At 37.7% G+C, this 18,743-nt stretch overlaps 1 protein-coding gene and 1 pseudogene across 1 annotated transcript in view; both read right to left on the bottom strand.

Annotated features, from left to right (window-relative positions):
- The window catches only part of RECK (reversion inducing cysteine rich protein with kazal motifs), a 69,527-nt gene that overhangs the window by 37,059 nt on the left and 13,725 nt on the right, over positions 1-18,743 (bottom strand). Inside the window, exons 3-6 of the mRNA XM_037494834.2 lie at positions 15,192-15,266; positions 14,348-14,384; positions 11,959-12,044; positions 10,241-10,288 (exon numbers count right to left, since the gene is read on the bottom strand). Of these exons, the coding sequence (XP_037350731.1) occupies positions 10,241-10,288; positions 11,959-12,044; positions 14,348-14,384; positions 15,192-15,266 (246 nt within the window). The remainder of the gene's footprint in view (positions 1-10,240; positions 10,289-11,958; positions 12,045-14,347; positions 14,385-15,191; positions 15,267-18,743) is intronic.
- On the bottom strand, positions 142-1,458 carry LOC119232925 (high mobility group protein B1-like; annotated as a pseudogene).

Genomic DNA, 18,743 nt, shown 5'->3' with positions numbered 1-18,743 from the left:
CTCAGCAGTGTGCTTCGGTCCTTCTGCCTGCTCTGCTCCCCGCTCTGGCTCTGGTGAATTCTCTCACCCTCCCGCGCTTCTGACTGTACCCAGTGCTTGTATAAATAAATAAAAATAAATCTTTAAAAAAAAAAAGTCTGATTCTAATAATCCCAAGCTATGAGAAGATTGTTTACTCTTCACTTTATAAGTGTAACTGGGCTATGTGAAATTTGACATCAACTAATCAAAATTTGAGAGTCCAGTTATGGGTAAAACTGTCTCAATTTTTATTACCTTCATCAGGAATGTGCAGGATCTATAGCCAGAAGTGCTGTACCAGCTAACTATGTGAAAACAATGAACATCAGTAATAATTCATCTGATCCCAAATGGGCCAAAGCAAGACTAGATTCTCCACAAGAAGAAAAGTTTCAGACCTCTGAAAAGGACAATAGTAATTTAAAAAACTGTATTTACTTAGAAACATTCAGAATGTCAATTAAACAGTTGCAACTATTTTTTTTTTTTTGCAATTACAGAGTGGTATTCAGTTAACAAAACACTTATTCCGTATATGCTGCATCAGAAACAATGGAAGGTAAAAACTCCCAACCCCATATAAAACTAGTTAGTGTTGTGCACCAACAGGAAGCTGCTTTAACCTTCCATGCCAACTTACAACCTCCACACTGTGCCAGGAAAGGTCAGTGACTATTAAAAAAACCACCAGGACAGAGTTATTTAAAGACATTTTCGGTAGTATGTTAACTATACAAAGAAGGGCACTGTGCAATTTAAAAATAAATCTTACACAGCCTTACATTTCATTTTTTTTCTTTAAAAGGAGTTGTCTATAGGAAGGTTAAATGCTTTATAGACCAAATTAAAAAAAAAAAAAATACACCAACTGGGCCAGAAGCAACTTATTCATCATCTTCATAATCTTTACCCTCTTCATCTTCTTTTTCTTCCTTTTCCAACCTGATGACCCTTTTTTTGGGTCTTCAGCTCAGCATACAGCAATATCCTTTTCATATTTTTCCTTCAGCTTAGCAGCCTTCTTTTGCTAAGGCTGCTTGTCATCTGCAGCAATGCTAGTCCACATCTGTCCCAGTTTCTTTGCAACATCACCAATGGACAGGTCAGGGTGCTCTCTTTTGATTTTGAGTTGACGCTCAGATCAAAACAATAAAAAGGCTGAAAGCGGCTCTTGGGTGCATTGGGATCCTTGAAGTTCTTTTTGGTTTCCCCAGATGTAAGTTTCTATTTCTCTTCCATAACTGGCCTTGTGTGCTTCTGCCATGTCTTCAAACTTTCTCTTCAGCATACATGGTCTCCATGGGTTTTCCTAGAAAACCCTGAGAAGTTGACAGAAGCAACTGGGTGTTTCTTGTGCTTGTTCCAGCAAGTTTGCACAAAAATTGCATATGATGACATTTTGCCTCTTGGCGTAGGAACAACTTTGCCCACATTTAATTATATTTTTCTTCAGGAGGCAGAGTCACCCAGTGCCTGTCCAGGTCTCACCTGCTCTGGCACTATCTATGTGGAGCTTGAAGTACTGCAATGGCTGTGACAGAAGAAGCCTGATTCCTTTTCTCAAGACAGCCTATCTGGGATTTTAGTCAATTCTCAAGGATTTCGAGTGTCAGAGCGCCATCTGGTGGCAACATCAGGAGGTACCCGAGGCGTTGTACTTTGGAGCCCCTTTTAACAATTTGCCCGTGCCTCCATGTAACAGTTTGCCTACACCACGCATCTTACTTAAAAATAGATCAAAATTGTGCTCCTGGGGTGAGGCTATCCCACAACCACAGAGTCCCAAAGAACGCATAAGTGTACTGGAGTTGAAGGATCTTAACACATCTTCAAATCCAAAAGCCTTCACAGGAGAGCTGGAGGAGATAACAGTAACCAAAGGGCAGGCAGGGCTAGACCAGAGCCAGTTTGCAAGTGCTGGCCACAATGCTGTCCTGTAAGAGGGCTCTGGATTGCTTTTCTGAATGCATTCCATGCAAGGCTGAATTTATGTCCACAGAGTAATCTATGTTATCATTCTATTTTTAAAATTGGCAACTTAGCTTGTAGACAAACAACATCTAAACTTCTTCTTGAGGTTGATATTTTTTTCCCTTAAAAAACACATGATCAAGGCCTCCCTGGTGGCACAAGGGGTTAAGCACTGCACTATGAAGCAATCTGCAGCCACTGCAGCATGAGTTCGATCCCCCGCCAGCCAGGGAGCAACCCACATGGTGCAGCAGACCTCGCCCACCTCGCCTGCTGCTCCCCTCATCAGTGTATTTCAGTTAGTCTGCCTGTTCTGTTCCCCACTCTGTCTCTGGTGGGTCCTCTCATCTCCCACAACTCTGAACTGGACCCCAGTTCTTGGATGCATAAATATATAAATCTTAAAACACACACACACACAAACACACACACACACACACACACACACACACACACGATCAGGACATCTTTCCTCAGGTCACTACTTCATTAATCAGCTCCCTGCCCTATTCCCACTGCAATAAGCCCTTCATCCAGTTATGGGAGCAGGGAACCTGTGGCCAAATCTAGCAGAAAAACTGAAAGACAGAGTTAAATCAAAGTCAAGGAGGTCTATGTAATCATTCATGCCACGCTGACCTTCCTTTAGGGGAGAGGAGGCATTGGGGAGCACCTGGGAAGTAGGCTCTGCTGGTTCAATCTCTTGCTTAGAAGTTGGTTCTGCAGGTTTATGTTAGTTGTCATCCACTTTTTTACTTTAGTGACCCCTCTCCAACATTTCTCCACTTGTCCACTTGTTTCAATCAATCCTTTCTGCTAGCTCTTCCAGCTCCCTTTCCCATTCTCCCCAGCGGTAGTGATGAAAACAAACTGATGACATGAAACTTGTGAAAAAAAGAGAAAACCAGGTTTGAATTTGGGATGTTTTAGTCATTTCTGGACGAAGATCCAAAAGAACACATTTTATGAACTGTTATGCTTCCTATTTCCAATGCTGCTAATTAAAACTAAGGGGCTGCTTTGTTCCCAAGGATTTAATAAATAAAATCTGTTTGCTTTCACAGATGGACTGAAATTTCTCCCAGTTTTAAGTTTTCCATTTCCTATGAAGAATCTAGTTTCTCTAATGCTAAGTTAGAAATTAAATAATTGACCTTCAAAAATAGACATTCTTATAAACCTATACTTGTTGTGGATACCAAGGCTGTCATAACATTGATGTGATTAGAACACGAAGAGTTTACTATACTGACATGGATATCATTATACAACTGGTTCTTTGATTTCTTCAACCTGCCAAATAATACACATCATTTCAAAAGTTGGATAAAAATGAACACCCAAAACTGAAATAAGATTACCAAGTCTAGATTGTTCAGAGAAGTTTGCTTATTATCACCACAGAGCAAATTCACTAGCAAGGAAAATATGCAGGTTAAAACAATGTCTAGAACAGAGCTTGGTACAAAGTCTGTGTCTATGGCAGATTGCCTGCAGTAATAGCCCCAATTATTCACATTTTCCTGGGTCTTTCTCTCATGCTAACTCTGGACTTAGTCATGCTTTGGTCAAGTGGACAGTGGCAGGCTTGAAGGAAGCAGAGGCCTGAACATACACTTGTAAGTATCCACCTCATCTCTGGAGCCCCTGCCACCACCATGGGGATGTGCCTGAGTTAGCCACAAGAGGGTTGGGAAAGACACATGGAAGAGAGCTGAGCTGACTAGTCAAGACATCCTAAGCCAGTCAGGGTCCAGGCCAACCTGCCAGCTGATTGCAGGTGCACGAGTGCCCAGCCAGAATCAGCTGAGCCTGGTCACATCCAAACTCCAAGTTGGCTCTTAGATTCATGAGAACTAAGAAACTGTTGTTTTAGGCCATGCAGTTTGGGGATGGCTACTGATACAGTACTCAATGCTTTCTCTACCCATTTAAATAATGTCTAATTCTTGGAATTAACTCATAAATCTCTTACTCTGAAACAAAGAACCTTGTGTAAGTCAGCTATCCAAGTGGGAAAATTTTCCATTAAAAATTTTATCTATAAAAACACTAATTTACTGGTGACAAATTTTTGTTCACCTTTTAAGTCTTACCTGCTCTGTGAAACCTTCCCTGTACCCTGGGCAAGGTTTTCTCCTCCAGGCACTACAGACTTCTACAAATGTACTTATCTCACTATAGTAATGGACTACTTGGATTTCTCTCTTCCCATGGACTAGACTATGAGCTTCTTGCAGATACAGGCTAAATCCCTTTATCTTTGCACCCCAGGAACAGTGCCTGATTCACATTAAGTAGACAGTTCGATGCGCAGTTTAATCAATGTGAGTCTATGAATGAGACACAAAGACAACTGAGACATGGACTCTGCCCCCAATAACTCAGAATTTAGCATCAAAAGGTGACTTGTAAACAAAGAGTTGCACTGTAAAGTTAAAAATGTTATAATAAAGCATGAAGAGTTTAAAAGTAGCAATCAGTCTTAGTGTACCAAGAAAAGAGGGCTAAGCAAGAAAGGTTTTAAAGAGGAACTATCTGAGTCAGAATTTGAGGCAAAGGATGCCAGCTGGAACTGAGTTGCTAGGTAGGGGATATCCTAATCTCTAGTATTTGCTAATGTCTATGGGGTAAATCTCCCCACCATAGTTGCTTTCTGGTTAAAAACTGGTTTACAAAGTGCTGCACATTCAATAATCAGTTCTCTCTAGCTGGTAGGAGTTTGTTTCATCATATTATGGTGGTGGGAGTGGGGAATGTGATAGAATCAACTCAAGGAGAGGGAATCCTTGTAGAAAAAATAGGTTGTACAACCACAATGAATAAAACACAAGGCCAATCTGGGAAATTACAAGTAGCATGCTGCTTAAGTAGAGAAGGAAGAGTCAGGAGCCAGATGCACAGAAACACTATGTACCAGGCTGAGGAACACAACCTATAAGGTGAGTCATTCAAGAGTTTTAGAGAAGGGAGTAGAACAACCACATCTGGTCTTCAAAGAGATCATTCTAGGAGACGCAGAGATAGTGGATAAGAGAATCAGAGATGAGAAAGTCAGTTGGGTACTTATAGTAATCAGAAAGCAGGTAGAAAGGTTTATGGTAATGCCTAACAGAAGACCTGGAGAGTGACTGAAGATATATTACAGAGATAAATATTTAGAACTTGATATCCAATTATTTGTGGGAACTGATGAGAGAGGCTAGAATACACCTCTTAGGATTTTTTAGTATATGTATTAGGAAAACTGTACTGGAAAAACCTAGCAAGAAATGTGAGAAAAATAGTTTTTGTCTGTGTGTGTGTGTGTGTGTGTGTGTGTGTGTTGGGGGGAGTGGCAGGAGAGTGTTGGGTAGCAGCAGAGTGGAGGGAAAAGAAGGTAGGGAGGGGTTAACGGCCCGGCTGCTTTCAAATATCAGTTGAACATCAAATATATACATATCTAGCAGTGATTCAGGAGCTCAGGAAAAGGTTAGCAAAGGAGATTTTAGAGCTGTCATCATATAGAGGCAATTAAAACTACAAGAATAGGGCCTCCCCTGGTTGCGCAACAGTTGAGCGCTGGGCTGCAAAGCTGCCCACAGCCTCTGCAGCACCAGTTCGATCCCCGGCCAACGGCGAGGGTCCCACATGGCACACAGACCCCTCCTGCCGCACCCACTGCTCCCCTCAGCATTGTATTTCGTTGGTCTGTTTCCCGCTCTAGCTCTGGTGAACTCTCTCACCCTCCCGCGCTTCTGACTGTACCCAGTGCTTATATAAATAAATGAATCTTTAAAAAAAAATAAAACTACAAGAATAGATGAGGTTGCTCAGGGGTAAACACCTGGCCATTTACATTCCACCACATCACAAGTGCCTCTGACTTGATTTGATTTTCCTTTTGGGATATCATTCAGGTGACTTCTGAGTATGGACTAGAGAGGAAATACACAAGCATAAGGAGACTAAATAGGAATTATTCTCTTCCCCAAACTGCAATATAAAATATGACAAAACAGCAAACAAATGGAACATAATCAAGGTTTTATGCTCTCTTGAGCCAGTACTGCAGGACCTAATAGGTTTCGCTCTTTTTGGAGCTCATCAGCTGCAGGTAACGGCTCAAATCTACTCTGACATGCTATGCCTGTATAGTGTTTACCATTTACAGAGCTTTCATTCATAGTCTTCCATTTACTACATCCTGGAAATTCTCAGAGTTTCCCTAGCATTAACTAAAAGAAGTTTTATAGTTAGGTCCTGAGGATTTGCTGGGGGAAAGCACCAAACAACTCCTTTTGCTAATCCCTCAGCGCCGCCTACACAGAGCCGAGGCTGTCCTCTGCCATACAAGACGGTCTCCTCTACTCTCAGAACCACTGCAGACAAAGCCATGAGGTGTAGGAGACCTCTAGTTGTTTGGAGAATCCTGCTGGTCCTGACATCCCTGCCCTCCCACCTCTCTACACTGGGCTATTTTCTCATCACTGTTTCAGGTGTAACTCTAACATCAAGGTTAACTTATAGAAAAAGGAACAAAATAAAATGAATACAGAGACATCTTTAAAGCAAGTCATTTTATTGCAACGGTTCCTGAAGATACATTATACATCGGTTATATTTAAGTGCACACTCAAATATGCACCAAACATCGGCATCCAGGAGCAAGACAAGGTATATGGCTACCATTTCTATATAGGGGGCAAAGAAGAATTATATATACATATTTACTTTTTTATATGCAAATTATTGGTGATTTTAGGAACTGTCTGGCTATGTACAAGAAGTGAGAAGGCAATTTTTTAACTAAATATCATTTAGTTAATGTGAATAGTCAAAAATTAAATTTAACACATACTTACACACTTCTCTTATATTCTTAGGTATGTGTTGTTAAGATGGTGCTGACAGCACTGACAGAACAAGCCTGACTAGCTTTGTTCTTTTGGTTCTTAGAGGCTTTTTTTTAATATCCTGAGCCTTAGTTTTACCTCAGTATTCTCATGGAACCAGAGCCCACACATAGAACACTGTTAGTTTTGTTTAGCAATTGTCTAGTTTAAAACTTAAACATCTTAAATTTTTTAAAACACGTGAGTCCTCACAAAAGTATCTCCTACTGATTTCCTTAAATTTTTCACCTCCCTAATAAAACAACATCAAATAACTGGATTGAAGCTAGGAAAGAAATGAAATGACGTTTCTGAATAGAATATAAAGAAAAGCATAGAGAAGAATCCATAAAAGAAAAAACAAGTAAAAATGTAAAAAGTCTGATGACAAATTTGCAGCATTGTACTTCAGTGGCTCATTCAACAATTGGAAAGATACTTATATTTATGGCCATTTTGTTAGGAGAATGGCAGGGAAGGTCTAACATAGAGGGATGAAATAAATTTATGAGCCTGATTTTAAATTTGTCTCCATTTTAGAACTACTTCCAGGTCTTTGAAATTCACTAGCCTCATGTCATCTTCACATTTATTCTGATATTCAAGAAAGAAAATAACTATCAAAAAGCAAAATAAAATTTTTAATCACCATTTTGCTGACTAAAAGAGAATGTTTTCAGCCAGCTTGTAGACAAAGACTATGCAAAAGAATTACACTCTAAGTGGCATACCTCATGGAAAATATGGGGTTAGCTTTTACATTAGTTCTAGTCAGCTAATGTGCACTCGATGGCTACACTGATGGTTTCAGGTTACCATCTGCTCAGATCGGTGATGTCTATGCCATTCCAAGTACTGAGTATTCTGAATATCACTCCTGCGTCTAGCATCACACATCCACAATGTGTCCTTGTGTCCCTACCAATACTTCAAGGGGGGCCAAGGACCAAGTCTGTGAAAATGCACGGAGAACTCAAAACTGAGCATGCCCACGACACGTGAACATGTCCACGTTGGAGTGGTACAAGACCTGGCTGATAGCGCCAAATAGATATGATTCTAAAGGAAGCATTTAAAAACACTGAAGGAAGCACTCTCTCTTAGTATTGCTCAGTCATAACAATGCATTATATTTTATGGCTTATCTTAGCTTGGCTGGAACCAAACATAATCTCCAATGGCATTAAAAATTTTCAATTTTATTCATGTAAGTTTCTTAGGAAATCCTCTCAAAAGGGATTTTGCAGCAGCTTACTAATAAAGATAAACATTTGTTCCTCCTTCAACATTTACTGGTGGACTTCCTGCAGAAATAGAATTACTCTCTGAATCTCTAATCAAACTAGACAAACCACCCTGCAGAGTACACGTTCACTCCTAAACCTAAGGAATAGCTTACACATCCAGTTCACCTAGGACCACTGAAATGTTAAGGAAGATAATAAAAGCCTAGTTTTAGAAATTATTCTAATGTTGAGAAACAACCATTCCAGTTAAAATAAGTTGCACTACACCCAACTTACCCATTTACTTTAAAACAAAGAGCCATTATCTCTAGGCTAAACTTAAACAATTGTGTGAGTGATTGTTATTTGGGATCTACAATGCAGAGCCCTCCTTCTGCGTTTAAATGCTCTAGCCTCTATTTCTAAATATCCTAAGAAATAAAACTGAGGGGCCTCCCTGGTGGTGCAGGCGTTTGAGCGCCGCGCTGTGAAGCTGTCCCCAGTCTTTGAGTGTGGGTTGGATTCCGGACCGGCCGGCAAGAATCCCACATGGCAAGCAGACCTCTCCTGTCTCGCCCACTGCTCCCCTCAGCAGTGTATTTCATCAGTCTGCCTGTTCTGTTCCCCACTCTGTCTCTGGTGGGTCCTCTCACCCTCCTGTGCATCTGGCCTGTATGCTGGTTCTTGTAAAAATAAATAAACCATTTAAAAAAAAAAAAGGAAATAAAACTCAGTTGTGACTTATCCTGAATAATTTGCAGGGTCAGCTTTTATACAGATATGTAAAGGAACCATCTTGGCATGTAGATTTTTAGAAAATAGTCGCTTAATTCTAGGCCAAATAAGGGAGGACAAACTAGAAGAGTAAACTACTCATGGTATGTCTCCCATAGGACAGCATTTGTCTCTCTTACCTTTCCTGTCCCGTCCTTCAACACATACTGGCAGACTTCCTAGGGCAATGCAGAAATCCAGACAAGAGAAGGAAGCACACTAAAATAATGGAGGACAGGCTACAGGAGATGGACAGTGTCAGACATCATGAGGGAGAAAAGAAGGAATTATCACAGTTAGCCACTTTGTTCAAGAGAAACTCAAACTAGTTATTTCAAAGGTAGAAAGATAAGAAAAAAAAGATCTTTTACTTCTTTGTAGCAAGACGCCCTTTCAATAAGAATAGAAGAAAGTTGCAGTTAATTTGGAAATTTGTCTTCAGAAGAACAGATATAACTTAGCAAACAGTACCAAGGGATAAAAGATAAAGGAGATTGTCCAATTTAAGAATATTAATGAGGAGGTATAATCATATGCTTTGAGCAAAGAAAAAATATCATAACTATAATCTAAAAGTAGTTGAGAGTTTTTCTTTCTTCTCCAAGAGAACACAAACTATGAAAACTAGTAAGAATCCCAATGCTTATCTGTAAAAATGATGTAGGAAGCATATGCACTTAAGCATAATTATACAGTCTTACACTACAAAACAATAATATTGTCACATTTTACAACACAGATCTAAAAAATGAAACAAAGTCCTCCCAATTGAGGAGCCTTTTTTTTTTTTTTTTTTAACACCTCAGGGACAATCTTCTGTAGGTATTTGGGTGATGCCTGCCTTAATTAATAACTCCCCCACCTAGATACCAGGTGCTTTGACTAGTACCATCAGGAGACAGGAGTCCTTCAGATTTAACACAGCCTTTGAACTTTAGTACTTTTTATTACCAAATGTAAGATGCTAGGAAAGTTTGCAGTTATTCATGTTAGTAGTAAGATTTTATTTCTTCAATAAGAGGTAGTTTATAAAAATGATTAACTGGATGGGCCAAGGGTAGAAAGAGAGGCAAAAGACATGGAATCTAAGAAAAACTATTTTACAACCTTGGATATAGTTGCTTTGTTATGAAAACATAAGCCTAATACTCTGTATTTGTCACTTAGGCATTTCTATAAAGCAAATGATTAGTTCCAACAAAAGTAAATTAAAGTCATACATTTTTAAATAAAGTAAACCTCATTTTTGTCAAGGCTATATTCTCTATAGAGTAAAAGGCAATTTTTATAATTCAATTTTAAAATTTAAATGATTTTATCAACTCTGATCATATATAAATAGTCTACCCAAATTTGTTAAAATAAAATGCATACCTCATATTCTTTTCTGCAGACTTTGGAAATATCATTTTTTGAAGATGCCTAAAAGATAACAAATTTCTCCATTAATTCATTATATATGCTATTTATCACAGGACAAAAATGAACATTGCTGCTATAGTATTCCTTATTTCATCAAGGAAAACCTTATGCTCTAATATTTAAAAGTTCCTAAAATACAACAAATTTCATTTGAAATGTCAAATTTCTTTGAAACAAACATCAGTCAAAGAACCTGCCCAACTTACTAGAACCTCACTCTAATTTTTATGGCTTTAATCTTACATAATAACAGGTCCTTTTGTTATTTCAGAAACTAGATGACTTTGAAGGAAAAGTAAATCAGAGGATTTTTTTTAACTGAATTCCACTCTGGAGCAAATTTTCTTGGAAGCTCTGCCACAGCGAATTTCCTTGTGAAGTTCTGCCAGGGCACTTCTATTTTGCTTTCTCTTTAACTCTTCATATTCTAAGTTCTCATACTGACTTTATGAGCTAGTTTCCTCAGAAAAGATCATATATAAAAAAGTGGTTAAAGGAAGAGGAAAAAGTAATGTCAGGCAACTAACAAAGGTTATTTTTATATAATTCTCCTAACAATTTTAAGAAGAAACTATCTCCCCTACAGATGAGGAAACTGAAAGGGCAGGTTATTTACCATATCTAAGGCTGTAGTTATCTAAAACAAGTCAAAACCAATCTGCTGATGGTGGTTATTCTTCCATGTGATAACAATTCCCATTTAGAGATAATAGTTCTGAGTCAAGGGTTCTGGTCTCTTGTTTTATTCCCTGCTGTTTCATCACCTAGATTCATACAATTTTGAACAGGCCAGTTGATGAGAACAGGGAAAGCAAAAAGGAGAACACTGTTTTGTGTTCTACTAGATCCATTATAATTCCAATTCTTTGCAAATCAGTTTCATCTCAATGTCTGGAGAACAACAGATAACCAGCGAGGCTGTGTGCTGCCCAGAATGCCATTCAGGCCCTACAGTGCAGCGGTCTGCATGAAGAGAAGGTGACACCACATCTCATATATACCTGTCCAGAGATCAGTCACTAGAAGAAAATAGGAGATGGTTTTCCAGTTGTGGTTTTAGGTCCATCTAAATTTTCTAGTTAAGTCTATTCTCATCCCTTTGAGTATGAGGACCAGGAGACCAGTTTTTCCACAGCATCCTGAGGAACCTCTATGCAAATACACACAGGAAGGAAGAATTTAGGAATTTAACTTGAGCTTTGAGATTACCAAAGCAAAGAGAAGTCATAACTCACTGTAGGAATCACACTGCCCTTGCGAAAAGAGAAGGGCTATAAGAACATGCTCAAAGTGAACCCACGAGGAAAAAAAAGAAGGGAAGATGAAGGCAACCACTGTGTCAACTGCTCTAATCTAAGCATATCCTAAATCACATAACTACATGGAATATTTACAAAGCATGACCACAAAGTACAGAAGTCCTCAACTATAATATTATTTCTTTCTGTGACAGAGAGTAGAGTGAGAGAAGGCTGAGGTCTTACATGCTGCAGCCATAACTGAAAAAGCAGCAAGTCTAAAAGGAAGTGTTCTGTTCAAGAAATGCTAAATTTGCAGCTTTTATAGGTCACATCTTCAAAGGTATGAGATGGGCAGAGTCTAAGACATATGCGCAGCTAAAACTGATACTGCACTTCATGCTGCTGCTGAGCCTGACTGCCCAGTGTTACCTGCTTGCATGCCTGTCGACACTCCAAGGTAATAGCCAGTTCACAGCAGCCTAAGCCAACCCAGCCATCAGACTTCTTAAACACACCTTAAAAACAAAATGTTCAAATGTTTTGGTCATAAGCAGTGTCAAAAACAAACAGCATGCTCAAATGGTTTGTGTATACCACTATAAGTCAAAGGAAAAGTCAGGGCAGGCATCAACAGGCAAACTAGCTCAGATAGCAAGCCTTCAAAATTAACACCTTCCTTCTATCCTTGCTCCCACTGCTATCAACCTTCTCAAGTTCTCTCACGTCAGTTATCAGGTCCTTTTTTGTTGCTTCTCCCTGTCTGTCCTATCCTCTCTTTAGGTCATTCTCACTCAGGTAAGTGAGGTCTTCCTCACTTTCAGACTGTGAATGAGAGTCAAAGATTACATTTAACTTAACAAGCAAGCAAATAAAAGTGGGCATAAGCACGATTGCATTTTAAATATTAAATACCTAGAATAACATAAAACCCATGATGCTTTTTAAAAATTGATACTTAGTAAGCAGACAGGTGCACTTCATAATGGGACAAAATGACTATTTTGGTTTAATTTATGCATAGCAGCTACATCTCCAACCAAATTACTGTGATACAAAAAGGTTATAAAAGGCAATGACTGACTCCTAGATAATACGATAATTTAAAAAAAGATTCATGCCTATAGGATGCTAAAAATTCCTCCCTTGCTCTTAAATAATGTTTTATGATGCTTCTATCATATGTACATCTACATGTTCACATCTATATTAAATTAGATTATTATTTACATTTAAAAATGACAGGGATTCACGGCAATAGACTTAGTTCTCCAAATGAAACTAACATGTATTAAGACAAAAAGAAGCACTTTGCTAAAAAACAAAAAGCAAATAAATGACAAAGCTCTCAAAACATAATTACAAACCACTTAATCATTACAACTGGCTAAAATACTGCATATTCTAAGTTTCTGCTATCTTTACATGTTTTTAGAGTACAAAGGACAACAGACTCCCATCTTCCACTGCCTAGTATAGTTTCCTCTAAATTTTTGCTGCTTGCTATTCAGAATTACTCACATTCTAGAAAGACTTTTGAATGGAATCAATGTAAGTCATAAGCTCTGTGAACTTTTATACCATGATGCAGTATAGGGCTGTTCTCATATACCTTCTGGACACGTAGAAAATATTAAATTGTTCAACAAGCATTTGCATTTACTAGGGCCCTACTAGGTATTATGAGGACTATGAAAAAGATAAAATATATTATTTATTCCATTCTAGTGATTACAGTTCAGTAGGATGTATGTGTGTGTGCATGTGCGTGTGTGTGTGCATTTCTAAGACACTAAGCAGAGACAATTAGGAGAACAGGCAAGGATGTGGGTAATTTTAAGAAGGCAAATAGTACAATTTGTTTGAAATGTAAACTTCAGTGTGATATCCTTTAGAGTACAGAGCTACATAAGATATACTCTCTTTTTTCAAAGCAATGGTTTTAACCCGAGTGGAAAATGAGCTTTAATCCTAGGAGACTGAGCATACCAGGTTAGGAAGTTTGTTCTTTATTCTGAGGGAATTGGATATCCTCAGAGAGATACATATGAAGGGTATGGGAGGTCAGCTATGATGTACTGAAATACAGTTACAAAGTTATTATGATATTCTATCCCAAGAGTCCAATAGGAGCAGAGAGGACAGATGCAAGATTTTACAAGGGGGCAAGTCAAAAGAGCTAACATAAAAAAAAGCAATCAAGATAACCTGAGTGTTTCTACTCCAGTGTCACCCAAAAGAGAAGCAGTTATGAGTTTGGTTTTGGATTTGCACTTCAGCTGCCACATGGATACGGAAATCCAGGTAGAGAAGCTTAGAAGTCATGAATAATGGCTTGGATTTGAAAGATATCTTCCCAGAGATAATTAATAGTTCTGGGGAGGAATGAAAATACCAGGTAAGTGTGGAGAGGGCAAAGAAGATCATACCCAGGAATGACTATGGTCCTTATGTGGGAGAAGAAAAAGGTAAGGAGGACAAGGTCATGAGGCCAAAGTGGAATCATAAGGAGATAGCAGTCAACAATATCAAATGTCACAGGGAAATCAAGGAGAATAAGTACTGAGAAAAAGTCATAAGATCTAGGAACAAGAGATCCTGGTGGTCTTTCAATAAACAAGTTTAGTAGAATGATAGAGGTAGAGATTAAAGTTAAGGATGAGTAAATGAGAATAAATTATACATTTGAAATTTTGGGTGCTTCCAGGAAGGAGAGAAACACAAAGGTATATATTAGGTTACAGGAATATGTCACAGATTTTAGAAATCACAAAATAATTTTTTTAAATGAAGTCCAAATTGTTACTCTTCTGTTGCTTACCTGGCAAAGATGAATTCATGCAACTCCAAATTTCCACCTAAAATTGCAATAAATAGGTTTTTATGTAGGTAACCAGTTCTCAAAAATGATAATTCTTATAGAAATTATATACAGCTAATCTGTTTCTTTGTGAGTGCAAAGTCAACATTCTAGGAGTACATATTAACCAGCTATTCAGGGAAGAAAAAGTAAAACTGAAATGTGAAAATATTTCCTTCTCTTTTCCCACCTTCCCATTTAAGAGCCCTAAAGATGAGTCTAGTTACTAGGATGCTTACTGGAATTACTGTTTTCAAGCACAATGACAAAAGTGTCTATAAAGTGACTAAAGGAAAAATATGTCAGAACTATTTGAGCATCAGCTCCCTTGTCCCTTTCCCCCAATCAAGCTATCTAAAGGGATTCTCTCATGTAAGCTCAGACTTTCTTAGCCTGACCCGCAAACATCCCAAACACTTAGGATGGCTAAGAATTAGAGACATTTTAAGTTACATGCAGGCAAGCAATGTATTATAGCATCCCAAAAATGGGGAGATAGAAATAATAGTAAGTCACATATTTTCCTTTATCCCAAATAATTTTCATAAAATTGTCAACATAAAAGTGAATTCTAAATTCCAGATAAACTATTTAGACATACATCTAGGACAATAAAAATTCAAAGACAGTATTCTTTGTGTGAAGCAATTTGTGCAAAAATCTTTTTAAGATACCTAGCTAGATCTAACATTTTACTATGATCACAAACCCCAATCATACCGAAAAATTTGCTAAATCTAAAAGTAATTCATCAGATGGCTTTGTTTAGACAAAAGCTCCCATAGTTAAGCCAAACAAGACCTACCATTGTTTCAGGGCAATAATCTGGAGCTCGCTGCAACAAATGTTTCAGTCGGGATTCACTTTTTGAGGAGAATATCTATTTGACAAAAACAGAAAGGTTTTGTGGCATTTTTTCATAAGAAATAAAAAGCAGTAAATTTTATTATTCTCCAGATTTATCAGTTGTCTAGAATATTTCCCAACTTCCTTTTATAAACAGAAAATGTCTGGAAAGATCTAAATCAAGTTGATGTAGCATTTCTTAAAAGGTTGCCTCATCTGGCAAATAATCAAGAAAATCCAAATAAACAAGTCTAGGCCCTTCTGTAATAACCATACACAGAAAGTCAAGCTACCAAGTTGTTGAAGGATGGGGCAAAAAAGAAGAAAATAAAAAAAGAAGGGGAAAAAGATAAATTTATTCTAAACTACAAACTGCTTTTAGTCAACTGACCATTATGTAAGGCTTACTCTTGATATTGGTAAAGAACAGATCTGTGAATAACATTATGGCATAAATTTCCCAATAAAAATGCCATAAAATAGAGAGACCATTTTTAAAATACAGATGTTGAGGTGCTGACAAGTTCACTCAGTAAGCTGACTCACTTGCAAACAGGATTTCAATTAATGCAACGACAATATATCAGTAATTTATATGTCACTACATACTGACAGACCTTCATGGTTACCTGCAAGTAGTCGAGAGTATAAAAGCCATGTATGCTATGAAAAACAGCAATGAAATGGTTTTTCTTCAGTAGTATTAAGTCATTTTTCTCTAAAACTACCAACTCTAAGTAATAAGTGAAAAGAGCCATAATATCACCATTTTGCAAATCCTAGTGAATTAGTGTATTTAAGCTAGTGTCAACAATAATTGTTAACATTATAAAAAGAGACAACCAGACACAAATACCACCTCTGAGGGAGATTTACCAAGCAAATAAACAAAAACCTGACCTGAATCTTCAAACCTCTGTATTTATCATAAGGAAGCCGTTAGCCCTGTATGACTACTTAAATTAAAAATTATATCAATTAAAATCAAATACAATTTAAAATAAAGTTGCTCAGCCACTTTAATCACATTACAAGTGTTCACTTGGCACATGTGGCTAGTGGCTACAAGATTGGACAAATAAAGAATATTTTCATCACTGTAGGAAGTTCTACCAGACAGCTCTGCTCTAAATCTACCTACTAATTTACTAAGAAATACAGAAGAAAAAGAAACACATTAAGTCGCACTGTAGGGTCAGGAATGAACACACAGTGCAGGTTTTCTATGATCCTGCAGACCAGGTAAAGGAGGAGTCAGAGTCCTGGAGCCCTCAGTGGCTTTTCTGCAGGCTTTTATTGGGGTTTGCCAGTTACACAGCAGGCAGAGGTACTGGGGGGCCAGGAGGTTGACAGGCCTCCCAGCCCCCAGCAAGTCTTCACTCGATCTGGGCTCTCCGGTGTTCTCTCTCTCTCTGCTTCTGCTGCTTCTTTCTAGGTTTCTCTTTCGGCTTCTGCTGGCGTCCCCGTGATGCCACCCTTAAAAGCCCCGTCTTAGCCCAGGTGAATCCCTTCTACCTATGCCCACACCCTACTCCAGGTGCCTGCCATCAGGCATGCATTCAGGACTGCAAGGATCCATCATCTATCCTGATGGCGGGAGGGCAGAAAAGCCTGACATTTTTTCCTTACCCTACACACACCTAGGGATGCAAGCAGCATACCTCAAACTCTGAGAAACTATAGGATAAATAACTAGATTTACTCACCAAATCAATTTTATGGAGAAATCCATAGACCAAAAGATATTTAAAGGATGTCTAACCAACTGCAATGCATATACCTCATTTGAATACTCATCCAAATTAAAAAAAAAATGAAACAAGAAATTTGGAAGGTAACAGGTATTAAATATTATATTTTTAAAGAAAGGATAATGATATTGTGATTATTTTTTAATAAGCATTTATATTCTAAACACACAAACTGAAAGTTTACAGATCAAATGATAAGACACCTGGGATTTGCTTCAAAGTAAATTTGTTTCAATTTAATGGAAGGGAGAGGGAGAAATAGATGGAATGTGAATGAAACACAACTCGTCTTGACTTAATAATGCTGAAGCTGAATATGAGGGTCTATGATACTTCCCTTTACCTTGAAGATACCCATTATAAAAAGATGAAACCATAGGAAGGATAGAAAAATGGAAAAAGTAGACAATGACAGGCAAGAAGGAATGAAAGAGAGAAAGAGAAAGGAATAAATAAATCACTTTGGAAGTGGGATGGGAAGAAGCACAGAGAAAGTTGTCCTTTCACCCTCTCATTCCCTCTTCTCACAACTACACACACACACACACACCCCACAACAATAAAAACAAAACAAAAGCCTACAAGTACTTGAAGCTGTATAGAAGAGGGGAAATAACAATGAAATGAGCAGTCTACTTGGCCTTAACCTAATGCTTAAGAGCATGGAATTGGTAATTAAATACGTTTGGGTTTGAGTCCTTGCTCTTCAAATTACTGGCTTGAGAACCTTGACAAATTATTTAACTTTTTTATACCTCAAAGTAAATTTTGCCCCCCCAGGTACCACTTTTTTTAATAGTTAACAAGCAAAATTTAAAAGTTAGACAATCTGTGGGGATTCTTCTGTTCCAAAAATGATGATTCTATAAAGCAGAATAAGTAAAACTGAGAAACATAATTATTAGGAACACATTTAGCTTAAAGAAAGCAGCAGGGCATGTGTTTTCTGAGATGAAGGTAGACTTGAACATAAGCATTTACTTTTCTCACTAAATTACTGTTAATCACACCTAAAAAGATGAATTCTCACACAGAAGATATACCAGACTATATACTATGATTATAAATCTCATGGCAAAAAAAAATTAATAATCAACTTTGTACCCCATTCAAGGCAGAAATAATAAGATTACAGGGTTTACAATTCTGATCTTGAGAGGTTTTTTACATGCCTAATCGCTTCCTTCTGCCATAACTCATTTTCATTTGTCTTCAGAGTAGCAGTCTTCTCACCTTGAAACAAATTTTCATTTCCTGCTCTGTCTTACTGACTTCAACTTATATCCTACTTTCCCCTCTCATTGCATCCATTACTTCACCAATCAACTCACAAATATTCATTGTTCATCTTCCATTTTTTGCTAGGTAAATAAGACAAAATTCTTTTTTTAATGTCATTTTATTCATTTTTTAATGATTTTATCTTTTTTATATTTTTTACAACATTTTTCATTTTTGCACAATGTATGCATTTTTATCTTGGTTATATTCCCCATACAATTTCCAATCCCCCCCTTATTTTGACCCTAATCCCTCTTTTTCTCCCCCCCCACCGCGTGTGTCTCTGGTTTATAGTTGCTTGAAATAAGACAAAATTCTATATTCAAATGATTTATAATATAGCCAGGAAGTTTTATATATATATATATATATACACACACACACACACACACACACACTCTGAAGACATTTTTGTAAGAGTTTTTGTAACTCTAAATATTACATAATAGGTCTAAATTCAAAAAATATTTTAAATTCCT

The sequence above is a fragment of the Talpa occidentalis genome, unplaced genomic scaffold (assembly GCF_014898055.3).
Source record: "Talpa occidentalis isolate TD23 unplaced genomic scaffold, MPIMG_talOcc4v2.1 talOcc4.7, whole genome shotgun sequence".
Taxonomy (NCBI): domain Eukaryota; kingdom Metazoa; phylum Chordata; class Mammalia; order Eulipotyphla; family Talpidae; genus Talpa; species Talpa occidentalis.
The sequence above is the reverse complement of the archived record's forward strand: the minus strand, read 5'-3'. Positions and strand labels throughout refer to the sequence as shown.